The sequence below is a fragment of the Perissodus microlepis genome, chromosome 7 (genome assembly GCF_051167445.1).
Source record: "Perissodus microlepis isolate ML-2025 ecotype Zambia chromosome 7, ASM5116744v1, whole genome shotgun sequence".
Lineage (NCBI taxonomy): Eukaryota > Metazoa > Chordata > Actinopteri > Cichliformes > Cichlidae > Perissodus > Perissodus microlepis.
Genome location: NC_140467.1, coordinates 29252397 through 29272752, shown reverse-complemented (window position 1 = coordinate 29272752; position 20356 = coordinate 29252397). Strand labels below are relative to the sequence as shown.

Here is a 20356-nt window from a genome sequence, read left to right as displayed (position 1 = left end):
TACATCCTTTTATCCCTTCTTCCTAAATGCCTTCCTTTCTTCCCCTTTGCATCCTTCTCCATTCCTTCTTATACTTTCCTTCCTTCCTTCTTTGTTTCTTGGTCCCCTTGGACTCCTTTTATTTCAGGATTGGCTCTTCACATTCGAACAATAAATTAGAAACACGCCCATTAAAATACATAAATAAAATTAGATTTAAATAAATATTTAAAATCTGGAGCCTAACTCTGTAAGTTAAACTGATTTGTGTTATTTATTGATTCTGTTTTTATTTAGTAATAAATCCCTGTTGTTGTAAGAAGAATAATTTCTCTCTTGAAGCAAAGCGTCATGTGACTAAACGACTGTTTGCAGTCACAGTCAGGAGATAATTATGGCATATTTAGATTTTAGATCAGCAGTCATCCATCTTCCTGACCACAGGCAGGAGCCACGCCCATTTCGTGACGCAGAGGAGGCGTGGCCTGGCTGGTTTAAATTGGGGAGGAGCGCTCCTCCGTGAGCAGCTCAGTGCGGGAACAAAGCGCAGGAGGTGCAGGAGAGAGAAAAAGAGAGAGAGAGAGAGCGCTCAAACATCTGCAAGAAAAAAGCAGAAGACTGCATGGAAGAAAAGCGGAGAGGAGCTCCTTCACAGGAATACTGAGCCGAAAAGTTCCCAGCTGTTTGACCTTTGGCACAAACATTAGGTGGACGAACAGAGATTCAAGTTCAAAGCGCGGAGGTGAGTTCACGAACCTGAAAGGACTATTTTACTGTCAGCGGAGTGAAATTAAACGAGACTGAAATATTTACCGTGATTTAAGCCTCAGATTTGATGTTTTTGTCTTTAATATTTACACTTTCTCAGACACATTTCTTTTCAGACAGCATTTTTAAAACTTCTGACTCTTCAGAAACAAGCAAACGCACAAACACCGTTTTATCTTTGCTCCAAACCGCATGATATTCTCAGAAAAGCATCAACACCGAGTCTTCATTTCACACTGCAGCATGGCAGTTACAACAGGCAGGGTCCAGGACATGAAACCAAAGTCTTTCCAAGCTCATGCGCCCGTTTTTATTCTATGAAATGACAAAAATATGAAGTGAAAACAGGAATGTGCTGCTTCATTTATGTTCACAAAGTGATGAAGTGGAACCAGAGAATCTGCTTTGTCCTACTTTACTCTTTGATATAAGAAGTGTTTACTTCATATCTCATCAGACTTGTAGGAACACACGCTCATTTATGGTTATTTAAAAAGGACTGTGCACATGGATTTAAGTTTAGATGCTATAACACTAGCCCTGCTGTCCTCACTACCTTAATATATTCACCCACTTTTAAAACCAGTCTCAGATCTCATTTAACCTTTTTTGTTAAACACAACTGCAGATTCAAACTCTAAAAACAAATAAAAAATGTTCACCCTGAGAGGCAAAGAGATAGTATGATAGACTGTATGTAAAAGATGGCAGTAGCCACTGTGACATCACTCATTGGTTAGTTGCTATAATCATCTTGGTGATTTGAAATCAAGTCGTTAGCCTATGAGCATCCTCTCTTTTATCGTCCTTTTTTCTTTAATTGGATCATAATTTATTAAAAATGATTTATTCATCATTTTTGGTAAATTTATTGATTGATTGATTGATTTAATCATTTGGACAAAGTGTTGTTGGGTCGGAGATCGCAGGAGAAGCAGGTCGCCCCCTGCTGGTCATTATAAAGAGTGCAGGTTTAAGGTTCATAACTTCAGGTTTCAGATGTTTTACCTGGCCTGTGGTTTGCACCAGCAGTGACGGATGGAAAATCGAAGCTCTGGGATCAAACGTGTACGAGTGTAGCTGCAATTTGCTCATGAACGTCTAAGCGTGATGTTTAATCTTTACTGGATACTCAGGATCATTCCTCATAAAAGAATGTGCATTTCTGTTTCTGCTTCACATTGTGACTTTTATGGAACAAAACAGCCCGAGGAGGTTGGAACGACTCGAGCGTCATGTCCTGAAGTCTCTGTTTTTCATTTTCATGCCGCAGCGTGTAATAAATGCTCGGCACTGGTAATATTTTGGCTGGCTTTGTTTATGTGTGTGGTATGAAACATTTTGTGACTTTGAGCAAACACTCAGTTTTGTAAATGTAGTTTAAAAAATGTTTTGGTTTTTTTTTTTCAAAAAAAATTGGAAAACTTGTAGAAAAATGTGGGCGAGTGTACTCTAACTCAGCACTACACACACTCTATTTAGAGCTCTTAAAATGAACAAAAGCCTTTTAGGACACTTTTTTTTGGTGTCACACAAACACACACAGGTTGGAGCTTCTGATTGGTAGATGACCCCCTGTGCCACCTGAGCCATAGCTGACCTACACAAAGGCACAACTATATAACACATGAAAATTTATGACTGCATGTAGGGCTGTGCGATATGACCAAAATCTCATATCCCGATATAAGAATTCTATCGTCCCGATAACGATATAAATCACAAAAATGTAACATTTTCTGTAAATTCTGTGAATCTCGGGCAGCTCGAAGTGTTTCCAGCTGCGTACATTTTTAGACATAAGTTGTAAAGGCCGCCGTTTTCTTTGTGAGTATTTATTACACGGCGTGCTGCGGGGAAAAGCCTGTTCTAACGTTTGAGTCTAAGGTTTATTTTTTAGCGCCTGGCGGCTCTTTTTTTAATTCTCATCCGTAAATAATCTGCTCTTTCACGTGATTCAGTTTATTTTGAAAAGTCTCAACAGGATCTTGAGCTTTATTGTGAAAGGTTTATGCGGAAAATAAACAAGCGGACACGCGATAGTGTTACCGTCGTTGTTGCTAACCACAACGCATAAAAACAGGCGCTTGTCCGTCCGTAGTGTGGTTATATTAAATATAAGAGAAAGAGAGAACTTTAAGAAATGAATATAGCCACTACAGTGACCATCAGAACGATGAAAAAATATTGCCGTAAACAGTTTATTTTGCGACACCACAAAACAAACGATTGCGTAAAATGAAACGATAGACGTTTTTATATCGTCATCCGATATATATCGTTATATCCAACAGCCCTAACTGCATGATGATTATCCTGTTTTATAAATGAGTTTAAACATAGAATACCCAAAAGCACATTTTCAAAAAGCCGTTTCACGGCCTCTGCTGTAAGTGAATGAGTTTTAATTCTGTGTAATGAATCGTTCAGAGAGGAAAATTACGCTCAAGTAAAATATCTGCTGACTTGTTCATTCAAACTTATGCTTTAATTCAGTTATTATAGCTAAATATTTTTATTCTGACTTCACAAAAATAACAAACACAAGCTTATGAAAAAGAATCAAAATCAAATGATCAGAAAAGCTCCTAAAAATAATTAACTAAAAATCAAGAGTTGCAATAAATGTAAAAAACTATTGGCATGTATGCTTCATCCATCACTGTTGGTGTCAACGATGCTCTTTATAAAAAAGACATTATTGAAAAGTGAAGCCGCTTAAACCTGTGTTTTTTCTAATGACCAGCAGGGGGCGACTGCTCTGATTAAACAGTCTGTGGGAAAATGACGCAGCGTCTCTCAAGATCTTCATGATGAACTTATGATCTTGGTTTTAGGTCATATTAACTATGGGTCCCATTAAGAGCCAAAAAAGGCGGGAAAACACTCAGAACAGGACTTCACTAACGAGGGACATCACAGTGGCCATGTCCCTCTTTCATATACAGTAAACCTGCTCCATGAAAGTGAACTTTCATCACGTCGTTACAGGCGTGTGTGTGTGTCGGTGTGTTTAAGTGATCTGAGCTGTACTCGTTCAGCTCTCAGCACCACAGGAAAGTCTCTGTGGGAGAATCTGCAGGTTGTCTCTGAAACTGTTTTCCTAAACGAGTGACTTACTGAATAAATTCGACCGAATTTTTATTAAAAAGGATATTTCTATCAGCTCTTGCTTCTGCGGCAGAGCTGCGTCTTTTTAATTTGACTGAAACTGCGAGCAGGATCGCTGCTGCCACACGAACCCGTGCCCTCGGTGTTAATTAAAAAGAGGCCTGTTTTAATGAAACGGTACATCTCTCTGTGAGAGTCTCAGGAGAAGAAACTGGATCTGTGTGACCAGCGCGCCCTCGCTCGGGCTCGTTTAGTCACTTTTACCCCCTCAGACTGAAAGCAGCTTATTTGTTAATTACACCTCTGAAGAGTGTGGAGGAGGCTTCACTGAGCTGCTTTGAAAAAAGAAGGAAGGAAGCACTTCATAATTTCAGAATAAAACAACTCGTGCACAGTTTGTCCTGTCAGCATCCAGCGGGCGCTAAGATGGCTGCAAACCATTCAGGGCATCCTTCCTTTGTTCCGTTTCTTTCTTTCATTTCTTCCTCCTATACTGTCTTTTACTCTTACCCTTCCTTTTACCCTCCTTCTTTCTTCCTTCCTTTTCATCTTCTACTCTTATTCCCCTAGCTTTTCTTCTTACTTTCTTTACTTTACCTTCCTGTTTTCTTCTTTCTTTACTTTCTTCTCTTTCACTTCATTCCTTTTTTGTCCTTCCTGTCAATCACTATTTTCCCCTCTATTGTGCTTCCTTACCTATCTTCCTTGCATTTCCATTCACTCCTCCCTCCTTGTTTAGTTGTTTTGCTTTTCTTCCACTTATCAAGCCTTCATTCTCGCCTTTCCCCTTTCTTCTATCCTTCCTTCCTTGTTTTCCTTCCTTTTTGACTACCCCATTTTCCTTCCTTTCTCTTCATTCATTTGTTTCTTTGTTCCTTGCTTCCCTGTCCTTATTTTTCCCCATCCTGCATTTTTACCTTTCTTCCTTACCTATCCCTTCCTCACTTTGCCCTTATTGTCTTACTTACTTGCCTCTATCCTTGTTATCTATCCTTTTTTCTTAGCTTGTGTCCTTGTTTTCCCCTTTCTTCTTTCTTTGTTCCTTAGGTTCTCTCCTTTCTTCTACTGAAATTTCCTTTCTTCGCTCCTTTCTCCCCCCCATTCTTCCCTTCCTTCCTCCCCGTCTTCTCTAAACCAAATAAGAAGCCAGTGGTGAGATGTCAGGACTGGGGTGATGCTGGAACCAGTAAAAAGCTGAAATACAGTCCTAATGGTCACAAGGTTAAATGGCAAATAACTATTAAGTACTTAAATAAAAAATAAAAAATAAAAAAATCAGGCAAACACAATTTAAATGGAATAAGAAACACTGAGTGAAAGAAATAATTAAAAAGATTGATTAAAAGGGAATATAACCCACTCAAACTGGGAGTCCTGTGGACTGTGATGAATTACTAGATGACATATCAGCCATAACCTGATACGCCCTGTGACACATTATACTCTTAAACCCTTTCCTTTTAGACTAATTGAGGTCCTCCAATCTGCACAGAACGAAGATTTTTCTTAATATGAGGGACATCCGTCAACTGCCAGGAAAAAAAGAGATGTTTTCAACCCCTTCGGCCTGAAACTGGATCTGATTCACCAGTTTGTGTCTCTTCATTAGCCCCTGTGTTTATTCACTGCTCCATCACACTCAGCTATTCCTTTACCGGCGATTCTTTAGGATTAAAGAGCTGCTAATAAAGAAAGAAAAAGCAAAGGTGGGAACAGTTCAGTTTGCTGGATGTGATCATAATGTTTGTGTGACGCTCAGCTTCACCGAGAAGTCACACAGATACTCACAGCCTGAATGTTCTGGCCAGCTTTCAATCTGATTCCACTAACTACAGTCTGACACCAGAGCCAAACATCCGACCAAAAAGACTCGAAGATGAAGACTCGTTTGAAGAGCCAAGCTTCAGCGAGTGTTGTGGTGGTTCAGCGGCCATGCAGCAGAGCTCACCGGCAGCGGTTTGAAAGCACGTAGTGTTTGCTGCTGACACCCCGAGGGGAAGCTCAGAAAGTAAAGCCCACACAGGTGAGTGTGAAGCTGGAAATGACATAGTCAGACCTGCGTGTGCAGGAAGGAAGAATCGGAAGTCTGTGCAGCGTTTTATCAGGCTTTAGAGGAAACTAAGAAGTAGACGGGAAAGCTTTCAGCAGGAAACGACAAAATGACATTTCCGGTAAACAAAATGGGAAAATAAAAACCACCTGACTGCACCAAGGCAAAAATCTGTAAAACACTCCTTCTTCTTTACGAAATCACGATGCCATTCCAGAAGAAGTTCCACTTCAGGAAACACATTCAGGAAACCACATGTCCTGTACATGTTACATAGCAGCAAAACCAGAAATATGTTTCAGAAATCACATTTCTGCAAAAAGGAACATTAAAAAAAGTAATTAATATTAGGAAAATATGAAAATAACATCAACAACACAGAAACCTAACGAGAGAATAGTTCAGAAAACACGACATTCCAGAACTTTTATGAGAATACAAAAATACAACAGCAAAGCATGACAAATGTTTCAGAAACTGCAATGTTTCCAGAAAACCTTTCAGATAACTTGCAAACAAAAAACTTCACGCCCAGATTACACAACAAAGCAGATTTTCCATAAAGCATCCAGAAATTTTCAATAAAGTTTACATTCCAGAAGATGATAAAACATTCATGAAAACACAATGACTGAACCCAAAATGTGACAAACGTCCTGGTAAATATGGCAACATAATTACAGTTTACACAGAAGCAGCTTTTGTTTAGACAAAGATATTTACTTTCTGCAGATATATCGTACGACCTGCTGCGTATAAATCTGAGTATCTGTAGCCTGAAACGTCACCGTCTCAGCAGTGAGACACGCTGAGGCTTTGTGTGCTGCAGGAGATGATTAAAAGCAGGATTTGCATTTTAATTGGATAAGAATTGTATCATAGAGGTTTTTGGCAGCTGTCTCGAATCTTCTCGAATTAACACAGGTGTTAGTGTGATGATTGCATTGGCCGCTGCTCCACAGTTTTGTTTTGGGAATGTTTGGACATTTTTCAGGTTAAAGAGCTCTGTGTGTGTGTGTGCACGCGCGCGCATGTGTGTGTTCTTTTAAAGGTTTCAGACTCATTAACTGAGGTTTCTTATCCTTTTTAGTCTGCATATGAGCCGGTCAGGTCTGATTCACCACCTGAATGATATCCAGAGGACAGGGTTGTGTTTGGATGCTACTGTAGAGACAAACTCGTGACGATGTACAGGTTTTTCCTCTCACTTTATTTCACAGGGGTGGGAGGGGAGCTGTTATGCTTTGCAGACTCGGGCCGCTAATTGATTTCACGGCTGGTGATGTGCCGCCCAGAGGAATCTGGCACCAAAGACAGGAGACAGAAGGAGGAGAAAGAGATGTTTAGGCACATGGTCACATTAAAAACACCAAGTGGGAAAAGATCCAGAATTATTGACCTTGCGATGACCTTTTGGATTTATGCTAACGGGAGAGTGAGGTCAGAGGTTGAACTTCAGGATAGGTTTAGTAATGAGTTGGTCAGCTATAAATGCTTTTGATCCTGGTTGGATGAAAAAGCCCACTGAGGCGGAAATGGCTCAGTTTCCATCAGTTTGTAGCTAACAACAGTTGGTGCTACATTATGACAATGATCAGTATACTTCACACTTATTGGACGTCACTTTAATCGCCTCAAAGTTGAGATTACTTTTACTTTCTTCTGATTGGGTGCCACTCATAAACACATGTGGGTGTGGCTTCTGTCTCTCTGAGATGACCACATCAGGCACGTCCCTGTCTTTTGCTTTTACACCCCTGATAACTGGCTAAGAAGGAGAAAAATAGCTATCGAGACCAAAGCAGTTTATTTCTGCTGTTGAATTTGAACATGGGAGTCTATGGGGATTGACTCACAGGAGCCTCAAGTGGGCATTTGAGGAACTGCAGCCCATGTAGCCCCAAATATCAGGACAATGTACTGATTATATACAAAGTGAATTTAAAGTATACCAGTGATGCAGGTTTATGTAATCATTCTTGTCTTTCATTGTCAGCAGACACATCAAGAAGGACCCGTCGGTTCATTTCCAGCTTCTTTAATTCTATTTTTGGAATCTAATAAAGCAGCTTTGCATGATTCATAGTTCAAAATAACCCTATCTTATACTGGGCCTTCAGTTCATCTTGTCTAAAACAAGCTATTCTGCATCCTCCCCCTTTAAGCAAGCTTTCTTCTGATTGGCTGCCCCTCATAAACCCATATGTGTAAGGTCTGACATCAAACAGCCAAGAGTGGAAAAAACAGTGACAAATGAGTGTTCAGCTCACAGGGATTACTTGTAGAAACACTGAGCTCATTATTTGAAACTCTGGACGTGTTTAATGTGAAAATCCAGCTTTGGAACAGGAGATTCATGGCAGGAAGTAGAGAGGGAAGCACAGAGCCCAGGTCCACAGATTTGAATGCAAACCCCTGACTGTGCACTGTTTAGTTTTATGTCTTTCTGTTAGAGAAAGTTGTTGGATTTAGTCACGCTTTGTGTCTGTGGTTTGTCCTGCTGTGCACTACAAGCTATTTAAACACCTCGAGGAGAATTTAAGGCTAAAACGATGAGCTCGAGTTTTCACCCATTTCAAATGTAAAGGTTTCATTTGTGGATTAAATAAATGGCCTCACTTCTCATTCAGAGGATCGACTCATTCATGACTGAGCCGTCACTAATAAGAAGGTTTGGTCCCAGCGCGTGTGGCTGTTTGTGGTTTGAACGTAGCCTTGGGCTTCTTAACATGGTGTTCCTGTGGTTGATTAGAGCCAGGTGTCTACTCTAGAAAATGAGGGTATTGAGGGCAGCCCGCCTCGCCGCAGAGGACCAGCTGCTGCTTGCTGCAATCTCAAATGATCTTGTGGGAAGGCTAGTCGTAAAGCTAAACATGCCCTTGCTGAAATTAGACGCTCTGGAGGACAAATTGTGCTGCTGTTGCTCATTTGGAAAATGAAATCTAGCCCTGCAATTATTTTATGTTGTTGTTGGCCCTAATTATAAATCATGGAAGCGGCTGAAGAGGCAGTGTTGCTGACTCATTGCTGAGCGGCACACACACTGCTGTGGTTGTACTCAAAAGCAATATTATTCCCAGCTGTGCATGAAATCAGCTCAGTTCTGTAATGGAAAAACGAGAGTGAGGAGGAATATGCTGAATGCTGCCCGACGGTACATGTGTTTCCGTAATGTTTAAAAAGAGATGATGAAGGAAAGAATTAAATCAAGGCCCAGATCCTGCACAGATTCCCTGCTCGCGGGGCTCGTTTATCAGGTTCAGAAGAGTGTGTGTGGTTTTGTTTTACCATCTTTGAGCTTGTTTGGGGAATCGTTCTTATGTTTGTGTATTACATTCATATTCAAGGATATGCTCCTGCCTCATGCACTGTTTTATGAGCCTTTAATTATTCAGGTAAAAGTCTCACTCCATAAGTGGGCCCAGACCTCCCTTCAACCTGTCAAGCTCCTCTCAAACTGAGGGTAGACCCTGGGTCTACCCCAGCATCTCCTTCCATGCATTTCTTTTTGGTCTTGAGGAGCAGCGTCTGTACTCTGAGCTCCCACCCTCCTCTCTAATAGATATCCAATAGATAGATACCAGATACCCAACTTAGTCTCCAAACTAAGTACAAACACTAAAAACTGTGGCTACAGAAAAATATTCAACTTAGCTTTGTTTGGAGGAGAAGAAATATGTCATTAGTTGACAGTTGATGTGTCAGAGGACTTCTGGTGGTTATACAACAAGAGGCAGCTGTGGCACAGGAGGTAGAGCAGGTCATCTACCAATCAGAAGGTCGGTATTTCGACCACGTATCCTTGGGAAAGAAACCAAACCCAGAGTTGGTCCTGATTCGCTCATTGGAGTGTGAATGCGTGTGAATGCTGGATGGAAAGCACTTGTGTGTAGAGAAAAGTGCTTGTGTGTGTGGGTGAATGAGACATGTTGTATAATGTGCTTTAAGTGCTCGAGTAGAAAAGAAGCATTTACAGCTAGTTTAGAAAAATATCATGGTCCAGTCCAATCCTGGTTTTCTCACCCTGCCATGCTGTCCCACACTGATCATCAGTTAGGTGGCAACAACTTCAAAATCTGAAAGTAATTATTAATATTAGAAAGTGAGTCGCAGCCTCAGGTTTGGAGTTAACATCACTGACACGCTTTTATTTGGTCTCATCTTTGACACCTTTTTTATATCTAACCTCCAATGGTTCCTCTTTCCTTTTACCCTCCAGTGGCGATGGTGAACAGCAGGGTGGAGGCACCCACAGTAGCGGTGATGGGCAGCAGCGGTGGGACAGCGGGCAGGTCGTGTGCAGGATGCGGGGGTCGTATCGCGGACCGCTTCCTGCTCTTCTCGATGGAGCGATACTGGCACACGCGCTGCCTCAAGTGCTCCTGCTGCCACGCTCAGCTGGGCGAGTACAGCAGTACCTGCTACAGCAAAGGCGGCATGATCCTCTGCAAGAACGACTACATCAGGTGAGGCTTTTCAGAAATGTGAAACGTGTGTGTGTGTTAGTGTGTGTGAGGGAGGTGCAGACAGGGGTTTTGTGGGCATCTCTGGGAAAAACTGAGGGCTGGATCTGGAAAGCTGCTGAGGAGGACCCTGAGACACAGCAGACTTTGTGCATCAGGCCAGTAATAATACAGCAGCCTCTCATGAAATAAATAAAGCTCTGACTGTACGCTCGGATTACGCCACAATCTGCAATAAGATACGCTGAATAATCATGAGAGGTCTGCAGTGTGTTGGAGGAAATTCCACATTCGGTCCAGCCGTAAAATGGGATGTTTATGCAGGTGCATATAAATGTCCCTGATTAGTATTCATGCGGTTTTTGCACTGGTGTGACTCCAAATTAGAAGCTGGACTCTCACAGGTTGCTATGCATTCATGACTGGCTCATGCTTAAGCTCATTCAAACTCATCCAAACTGAAAAAAGGCTTCACTGAAGGCAAAAATCTGCCTTTTACAAAACAGACTGGTCAGTCGAGTCACAATCAAACTATGCTTCTAAACTAACAGGGAGCTCTTCAGTTGTTGAATGATGCTTTTTTTTCTCTTTTTTTTTTTTTTTTTTTTGACAGCTTCGGGAACGTGTGCCAAGTCGATACACCAGTTTGGTCTCAGGAAGCTCAGGTGCTGAGATGTGATGGCTTCTCATGTTAGAACCTGCAGTTCCTCTAGTGACCACTTGAGGCTGGCTCAGGCATTGAATCAACCCCATAGACTCCTGTGTCAATGTGTCTAACTTTAGAGCAGAAATAAACATGTTTACAGCCTATACATGTTTTTGGAATGTGCCTGTTCAAGCTTCAAAATACAAAACCTCAAAGCAGTGCAAGATAGCATGTTGGCAGTGTCCATTTTTTATATACAGTCTATGATTCCTGGTCATTGTAGCACCCTCTAGTGGTCAAGACTTTACTGTGGTTCGTCCAAAATAAGATTAGTGATCCCATGAACTACGTTTTGTTTTATGAATGCTGCTTTGTGATGTCACTTCTAGGGATGGGCCATATCATACCGTTCACGGTAATACCGGTATAATGTCAGGCAAACGATAAGAAAATGAAATATTGCGATAGAATATGGGTAAAACACGCATGTGCAGTGCCTTTGTTTTCATGCGCACATGGCGGAAAAAGCATGACGGCAACAGAGAATGAGAAGGGCGAAAGTGGATCGTTAAATGAAACGGATGAACCAAAATTGGTTTGTAAAAATGCTACAACTTAAGTGGTGTGGAACTGGTTTAGCTTTCGTCCGTCAGATACACAACAAAGCACTATTTTTGGTAGAGCATGCTAGCGGGCCGTCGTTATTACGTGTTGTTTGGAAAATACGGCACACTTAAAATCAATCCTTTGATTTTTCTGAAAATCGGCAGTGCCCCTTATAATCCGTGTGCCTTACGTATGAATTCTGGTTGTGTTTACTGACCTCGAAACGATTTTATGTCGTACACGGCGCTGGAAAATCTGTCAAATGTTTTAGTACGACTTTGCTAAGCTACGAACCCGCACCGCTTGATGAACTGTCGGAGCATTACGGCTATCGTAGGCAGGAGCCTTGCGGAGTGATACGTACTGTGCTTCAACATAATATTACCGTATTGTGTGTGTATAACCTCTTTTTAAGTTTTGTGGATATTATACATGGTTATGCTGAGGATATGTCAGCCAGTTTCCACTGGAAATGCCTTTTGGTTAAACTGTCAGCAAGGAATTTGCATTTGCACTGTTAACTTTTTATATAACTTTAATGCACATAAAAAAACAGCTGCTTGTTTAAGTGAAAATACATTGATGTTTGTTTTTGGTTTTTTTGCACTAATAAAGTTGTGGAGTTGTAAAGTATTTTGTCTAGTGTCAATTATATCGTCAGTTATATCATTATTGCAAATTTTCAAATTTATCGTGATAAATATTTTTGGTCATATCGCCCTGCTCTAGTCACTTCCTATTTTGCCTTTTTTGATTGGCTGAATGCTTTTGAATAGTTTTTTTTTTTAAAATTCAGCTCATGGCTTTTGTTACTCTTGTGGAAATTGAAGTCATGTGTGCTTTTAACTCTGCCAATACCTCTTATTTTTGGCCCAATCAGCAGTGATGGAGCACTTGAGAAGCAGTCCAGTCAGTGTGAAAGCTCTCCTGCTTTGATGGCTTTTGAGAACCAGCGTACATTTTGATTGGCTTGAAAGCGAAACGTTCACAGCATCATGTGGCCGTTTTGTACTGATGTTCAAGTGCTAGCTTTTTGGCACCTGACACCAGCCCTAATTTTCACAAAAAAACAAACAAAAAAAACCTGCGTGTGTTTCCAGCCGCAAACGAGCTGAAGAAACGTCTGATTTAAATCAGATTTAAATGTGGCAGGAGTGCAAATAAAGAGCTCAAAATATGTATAAATAGTCCTACAGTGGATTTCGGCTAATTTGTGTTTGAGTGGGGAGGACCTCCAACGCCATCCATCCCATGAACTCAAAGCTACAGACACTGACCAACAGACAGGAAAGCCATGGCTAAATTATCCAAACCCTGAGCTGAGGTGGACTTACCTAAGGTCTGGTTTGGGGTCGAGTCCTTAGATTCGTCATGCTGCTAAAGAAAGATGAGCCTTAACTGAGACTCGGGAGGAATGTGTGTGTGTGTCTGAGGGTTAATTAAGGAGGACAGGGATCCTCTCAGGCACACTCATTAAATGACTGTTTGGATTAAGATAAAAAATTCATTACTCTGTGGAGTCATTGAAAGGGGAAGACAAAGAAAGAGGGAGAAAGAGAGAGACGCCAAAGTGGTCAAGTGAGTATCGCAGGGTTTCACGTGTAGCTTTAATAATGACAGCAGCTTCCTTTAAAGGTTCAACACAGGCACTGACCTTCCTCCAGGTTCAGACTGATGAGGACCGGCTGCTGTGTGCCGCCACACTGAAACGACCCGGAGCCGATACCCTCTCATTGGACCTTTTATGGGTGCTAAATACAGACTATATATAACTGATGCATGAAGACTTAAAACCATTTACAGCTTTAATCACAAACTTTTGTTATTACCCTTCTGCCCAAGCTTCAGTGGTGCCAACATGCTGTGTTTATATAAGGCAGGGGTGTCAAACATAAGGGCTGGAAGCCAGAATCTGCCTCACAAAGACTCTAATCCGGCCTGCTGGACTGCTTTTGAAAATATGAAGGAGGTCATAGGTTATTGTACAGTAAAACCTTCAGTTTTATAATAACTATAGGAGTCTTTTCTGTAATTTTATACATTATTTCTTACACTTGAAGCCCAAAGAGTCATCTGACAGATTTCTTTCCTTTACTACATCAGCATGTAGAAAAACTGACATTTACTGCTGTGATGGCAACTTTTTTTCTGGCATTAAGATATCTTGACGTATTTGGTGGCATTGAACTGATGTCTTAACATTTCAACATTTCACGGGTACCTGAAATAGTAGAGACGGGATTTGAGAACCCACGACATCTGCTTTATGGCTGTTGTGTTGATGCATGACTGTTTGGTTTCATGTGCAGGCTGTTTGGACACAGTGGAGCCTGCAGCGCTTGTGGACAGTCTATACCTGCCAGCGAGATGGTGATGCGAGCACAAGGCAGCGTTTACCACCTGAAGGTGAGCGTGATCTTCTACCAGTCCAGCGTTGTCAACCTTACATGTTTTCATCTTTTCAGACGGGTGAAACTTTTAATCCAATTTATTTGTTTTTCTTTAGTGTTTCACGTGTGCAACATGCAGGAACCGCCTGGTTCCCGGCGATCGCTTCCACTATGTCAACGGGACAATCTTCTGTGAGCACGACCGGCCGGGAGGAGGCCTGCTCGGCGGACACTCAACTCCACTGCAGGGCAACAACATCATGTCTGACCAGAAGGTGAGAGGCAGTTTCTGGACTCAGACTTTTTTGAATAGTGACATCATTTTCATTCAGGAAGATTTTCATGAAGCAAAAATGTGAACTTAATTGCTGATGAATTGGCGAGTATTTTTTGCTCCATCCCCCTTTTTTCAGAGGCTTAAATAGAGTTTGATAGTTCAGTCAAAAGTTGCTTCATCAGCAGCTGAGAGTAATTTTCTCCGTGTTGGGGAGAAGATCTGGAGATGATTCAAAATGTGGTGTTTGCACCTGGAAGTAGTTTATGTGGACTAACAGCATGCAGATAAAAAGAGTTCTTAATGAAAATGAAACAGACCAATCCAGTGGATTGGAATTTTGTTTTGTTGTTTTCCAGTCAGTTTAACTTTAATGCAGACTCATGGATGTTTATCCAAGCTGGTGATTGGTTTGGTTTATAACCTCTTCTCTTTACTATCTACAGGTCTGCTGAGGAAGAGGATGGAAAACCAAATGTGTGCCTTCTCCCCCACCTTTTTCCTCTTCACCTTCTCCCCCTCGCTGTAAATCCCGCCGCTGGTCAACCTCCCTCTGATCTCGTGGACCCTTGCCGCTGGTTCAGATTTTAACTTCCCAACAGACTCTGAAGATGACGAGGAGTAAAATCTGAAAGAGGTCTGTTGGGATTTCACTGATTAGCTGTGGCCTGGCTGAAAGAGGAAAAGTGGAACTGTCCCATTTGTGTGATTTTAATTTTCCCAGCCAGCCAGTTACTGTGGACATTGAATGAGGAGAAGACAATGAAAGCAATGTGACTCCTGCAGGAGGTGAACTATATTTGACCACATATTTGAGTAAAACTCGTTTGGGTCTGTTGTGTCGTCATTTTAGCTACTCGACGTTTCCTTCGACACGCTGAGAGACACCTGGACACCATAACATCTGTACTGACTTAAAGACGTGTACTTCTCTGTGAAATATTCACATTTTAGCGAGTTAGTGAAGAGAAATTGCTCCCTAGTGGCAGTGTGAATGTCACAGACAATGGGATTGATTTCTCCATGAATTTTAAAACTGTCTTTTCCCAGTTAAATCAGCTCGTTCTCCTCCACGTCTCATATCAGTGACTCTGTATGACCTGTTTTAGTCTGTGCAAGCTGCTTTGCAACCCACCTCCACCTGAGCTTCTCTTTTTAATGCCATTTCTGACTTTTTCAGTGTCATATCTGCTGACATTGATACCTGCTCTGTTCTATATGTGAAGGGAGATGTACTGCCATATATATAAATGACTACAAATGGAAACCAAGAACAGTCGTCTTTTGACTGTAGTGTCAAAAACAAGGACGGACCCTTTATTTAACTTACTTTATTAAAGACTGGCCTTGATTTTTAATTCTTCCTGTTCTCAGGGAGAAGCTACTATCACTGAGTTTCTGTTGTGGAATAAAACATCAGCTTATGCATATGTGCAGTTCCTGGCTCCCAAGGTGAGTCAGTCCCTATACACTCCCATGTTATAATGTCCAACTTTGAAGCAGTTTCCTCCTAAATAACAGGTGTACAGTGGGGTTCATTTGTTTATAGCTGTTTGGATTTTATTGAGGCTTAAAATAACTGGCTTGCTCACTTTTAGCTGACAACGTGGCACAGCACCTTCTCCTCCAAATATGGTCACTTCCAGCTCCAGAAAACCAACATGGCGGAGGCCAAAGAATGATAAAGTTAAAGTTACAACAGTGGGTGACATGGCAGTGGCCAAGTCCAACTTTTCCTTCTACTAAGAAGAATTAAGAGTGTGAAGGTAATACTCTTCTAGCAAAACAATGTTTATGTTGTTGTTGTTGTACTGATGGCATTAGTGCTGTGGAAGCTTTACCATGTGAACCATTGTAGGATAAAGTTATAGTGCGCTAAAGTTGATTCCACCTGTCTCCGTGTGCTGATGGCGATTAATAAAACAGCTAAGACTGATTATTTGAATAAAGACTCATCTGACAGTCTGAGTTAACCACAATCTGTGCCACAGTTTCATTTTCTAATTTTGTTGCCTCATGTCCAGTAAACATGATAACAACAAAGTAAAAATGCTAACATCCTTCATTGATTTAGGAAACTGTATTTAAAGCAATATAGTCTTTAAAGCAGGCTTTGTTATTTATCTCCTATCATGTTTGCCCTCGATGTTCATGTCATACAGAGTAGATGAACCCTGCCTAATTCTCGTTATGTGGCTCAGCCAATCAAAAGGAAATTGGAGGGGGGGGGGGGTTAAAAATACAGTGTTTCACTGTTTTGTTTTTCTATTTCTGGCTCTGTGTGATGTCATGATGATGGAATGAGCCCTGCCCACTTCTCTTTACATGGTCCAGCCAATCAGAAAAAAGTTGAAAGGGTGGACTTGTTTGAGCGATGCTGCACTACGGACCAAAATAAGATAGTTTAGGCTTCAGGATGCTCTAAATACTCAGTTTCAGACAGGTTTTACTGCTCTAGGATCTTTGCAATATCATAAAAATGGAATCAGTTCCGCCTACATCTGTTTACGTGGGACAACAAAAGGATGGGAGGAGCTAAAACAGCAGCTAAAACCTCTCACTTTCAGACAGGTTTTTCTACTCTTGGATCCGTGTGATGTCAGAGGGAGAATATCCCTAATATGGCCACCTCAGCCACAGAAGCTTCATCGCCCTGCAGTCTGGACCTTCTGTTTCTGAAGGGCAGTCCTTCAGAAGTGGTTGGGCAATATGTTTGCTGGCATGATCACAAAGCAGCCTAACCAAGCTTCAGTTAGTTCTTTGTTTTTAATGTCAAACTGCACAAACAGTCATCCTCACGCACTCTGTAGATATTTTTTATATGTTGTAGTTTGAAGTAAAAAATTTTCTCAGTACATAAGCAAAACAAGAAAGTCAAGATTCTAGAAACATAGTCATTTCTACACAGGTAAAAATTTCTCTTAGATCAACTAGGAGCACAGCTGCTACTGGGCGTAGCACGGCAGCACCCATGATGTACCTTTTTCCTAGGATGCTGTATGAAAGAAGTATCATCTGGAACATGTTTAAGCTTCATGCAGTAACCGTGTTTGGAAAGATTACTCAGCTGCAGTGACGTATACTGTGCAGTTTAAATGTTTACTGCAGTACTGTTCACATTTTTACTCTTTATACTGACGTGGTTTCATTGTGCTGACATTCTCTCTGCTGCAGTACAAACCATCATTTCTCTGTTGATTCTTGAGTATTTGGAGTCCTTTCAGAAGAACTAATAATAATAATAATAATAATTCAGTCATTCGACTCACATGTGACAAGTGTGTGATTGGGCTAAAGAGCTAGCTCTGGCTGCCTGAGACTGAGGGGTAAGTAGGGGAGAAACGCTTGTGGTTCTCAGACAAACATGGCTGATTACCCACAGGAATGGGATTTCAAAGGCCTGAGCTGAGGCCATTACAGAAGCAATTAAAGTGGGATGCGCTGGAGGCCTACGCGGGCTTTAGCTGCACTCCAGTGTTGCAGCCTAATGAGGCCTAATCTGGTGAGCTGGTCTAATTAAAAGGGAGGGTTGTTTTTTCCTGTGGGCTCCAGGCAGCCAGCAGTTTGTGGTCTCCATAGTTGTCTGAAACAAAATAAAAAAATAAAATACAAGAGCGAAGACTTACATTGTTTTCAGCCATAAAAACGTTCGGATTCCTCTTTTCTGTGTCCCTTCAAATTAAAACTTTTTTTTACATGCTCTCTGATCCTTCCAGGCTCTCGGCTCTGATTGCTTTCTGGCATGAAAAGTGCCTTTAAATTAGCCTTTTTAAATCTTTTTGGCATGGAAACTACAAGATCATCTCTTCCACGCTAATTTTGGGATCTCTCGTCCCCCTTTTTTTCCCCCTGTATTGTTTTATGCAGCTTTCTGTGGAGCTAAATTAAAGGCTGGAAGTGAGGCACACAGAACGGGCAGAGGCACACATGAGTAGCCAGCTGCGACTCCTCAAATTAACGGGGCCCGGAGAAGTCGGCAGCTCCCTCTCACAGGGTTAGTCCAATTAGCTTCACATTCACAGCAACAATGAGGCTTTTAATGGTGGTGATTCAGAGAGCTCTTTCATAATGATGGAGGGCGAGTGCATTCCTCTGGTTTTTCACTCATGACTCTGCTGTAAGCCCGGAGTCTCACCAGTTTCTCCCAATTCAACCTCAGTCCTGTTTAAGCTAGTCAGGCTGTAGCTTCTTATCACAAAAAATACAAAATACAGCCTGTGCGATTATGTTTTTTTTCTCTCATCCTTTTTCAGTTATGTATGTTCCCAATAAAGATGGCTAATGTTTCAAATAACAAGGTCAGTGTGTGAACAAATAATCCACTTGAGCCAAAAGCTCAGGCTTTAATTTAATAAACACACAGTTTATTAAAATTTTTTCTCCTCTTGGATCTTAATGATGTCAGTGAGAGGAACACACAAGTCCCACCCACTTTCAATTACAAGGGAGGCTGGCTTTATGTGGAGGTGAAAAAGCTTATTTTGGACAGAGGCTCAAAAAAAAGAGGTCATAGAGGCGAAATAAAAGTTTCTAACAAGAGAAGCCTCTTTTTCTTATGTCAAAACTGAATTTAAGATTTAGTGGTATCTTCATATTTTATCCAGACTCCAACCTTTCGGGCTGAAGATAAAGCTGCAGTTCCTCAAATGGCTACTTGAGGTTCAAAAGTGACTCGGTCCCCATAGACTATGATGTTAAAATGTTTAGCTTTAACTAGGAATAAACATGTTTACAGCCTACTATATATGGAGGATAAACATGTTTATAAGACACCTGTTTAAACAATACGAAGCATTAACATTTGCAAGTAACAGGGAGGGGATCTTTTTAATATGGTCCTCACAGGCAGAAAGAAGTCCCACCCACTTTTATGTTACGAGGGGTAGCCAATAAGAAGAAAGTTGGCTTTAAAGGAGAGGGGGGAGGGAGCTAAAACAGTAATGCAAAGTTGTTCTCGTACAGTAACGTGTGCTCCCAGTATTGTGTATATAGAGACAAGAGGAAAGAAAGCAGTTCATTAACGGTGGAGTGCCCACTCCAGGTTAAAGTTAAGGACTTCAAGTATCTCAGGGTGTTTTTCTCGAAGGAGGGGAGCACTGAACGGGAGACTGACAGAAGGATTGGTGTGACATGGGGGCATGATTTCAGTGGTGAAGAGTGTAAAAGGGAATCTGTTTCATTACATTCCCGCTGCCAACATGAACATGAGCTTTGTGTCATTACCAGAAGAATGACATCACAATAAAAGCAACCAAAATGAGGCCTGGGAGGTCGGTCATTCAGGAGGGGTTTAGAGTAGAGCCCCTACAGCTCCACATCGAAACCAGGACCAGGTGAAGTGTTTCAGGGACTTCCAGCTGGGAGAATTCTCCAGGGCAGACCCAGAAGACAATAAGGAGATTACATCTCTCAGCTGGCCTGGAAACACCTTAGTGTCCTCCTAGAAGACATGGAGAGAGCGGATGGATGGATGGATGAATGGATGCTATTTATTATAAAAATTCATGTTAGTATTAAATCATTTATTGATTCAGCTTTGATTGTGTGACAGTGACTAGTGGAAAAGTGAATTATTTTGATACAAAGATATGCTGTATATCAAAGATGTCAGTTTCCTTAAACGTGCATTCTTTTCTGGAAAATAAAGACTCGTTTTGTTGGTTACACCTCCGTTCTCAATACTTCATCCCACACAAACTCACTCACAAGCTGGCAACACTCGGCCTGCACCCCACCCTATGTGACTGGCTACAGGACTTTTTGACTGGCAGGCCCCAGTCCGTCAGGATCAGCAACAGGACTTCAGCCATCATTATTACAAACACTAGTGTCCCACAAGGTTGCGTCCTCAGCCCCATCCTCTACACCAGGGGTGTCAAACTCAAATACACAGTGGGCCAAAATTCAAAACTGGAACAAAGTCGCGGGCTAACGTTAATATTTATTGAAATATATTTATTCCTCCAGATATAAGAATGAATCTTTTCTTATGGACTCAAACATGTTTTGCTGAAAAACTGAATATGGAACAAGCAAAGCTTAATACTAAACAATATATATATTAGCTGT

At 41.4% G+C, this 20356-nt stretch overlaps 1 protein-coding gene across 2 annotated transcripts; it reads left to right on the top strand.

The window, feature by feature from the left end:
* The first annotated feature begins 492 nt into the window (after nt 1-492).
* Nucleotides 493-16266, top strand: lmo4la (LIM domain only 4-like a). 2 transcript variants are annotated; one of them, XM_084934544.1, is made up of 5 exons: nt 493-721; nt 10128-10374; nt 13933-14029; nt 14130-14288; nt 14734-16266. In XM_084934544.1, the coding sequence occupies exons 2-5, from the start codon at nt 10133-10135 to the stop codon at nt 14740-14742; spliced, it is 507 nt and encodes a 168-aa protein (XP_084790670.1). In that variant the 5' UTR covers nt 493-721; nt 10128-10132; the 3' UTR covers nt 14743-16266. The 2 variants fall into 2 exon arrangements, with proteins under 2 accessions (XP_084790670.1, XP_084790669.1); XM_084934543.1 differs by lacking the exon at nt 493-721 and adding an exon at nt 9517-10010.
* The last annotated feature ends 4090 nt before the right edge of the window (nt 16267-20356 follow it).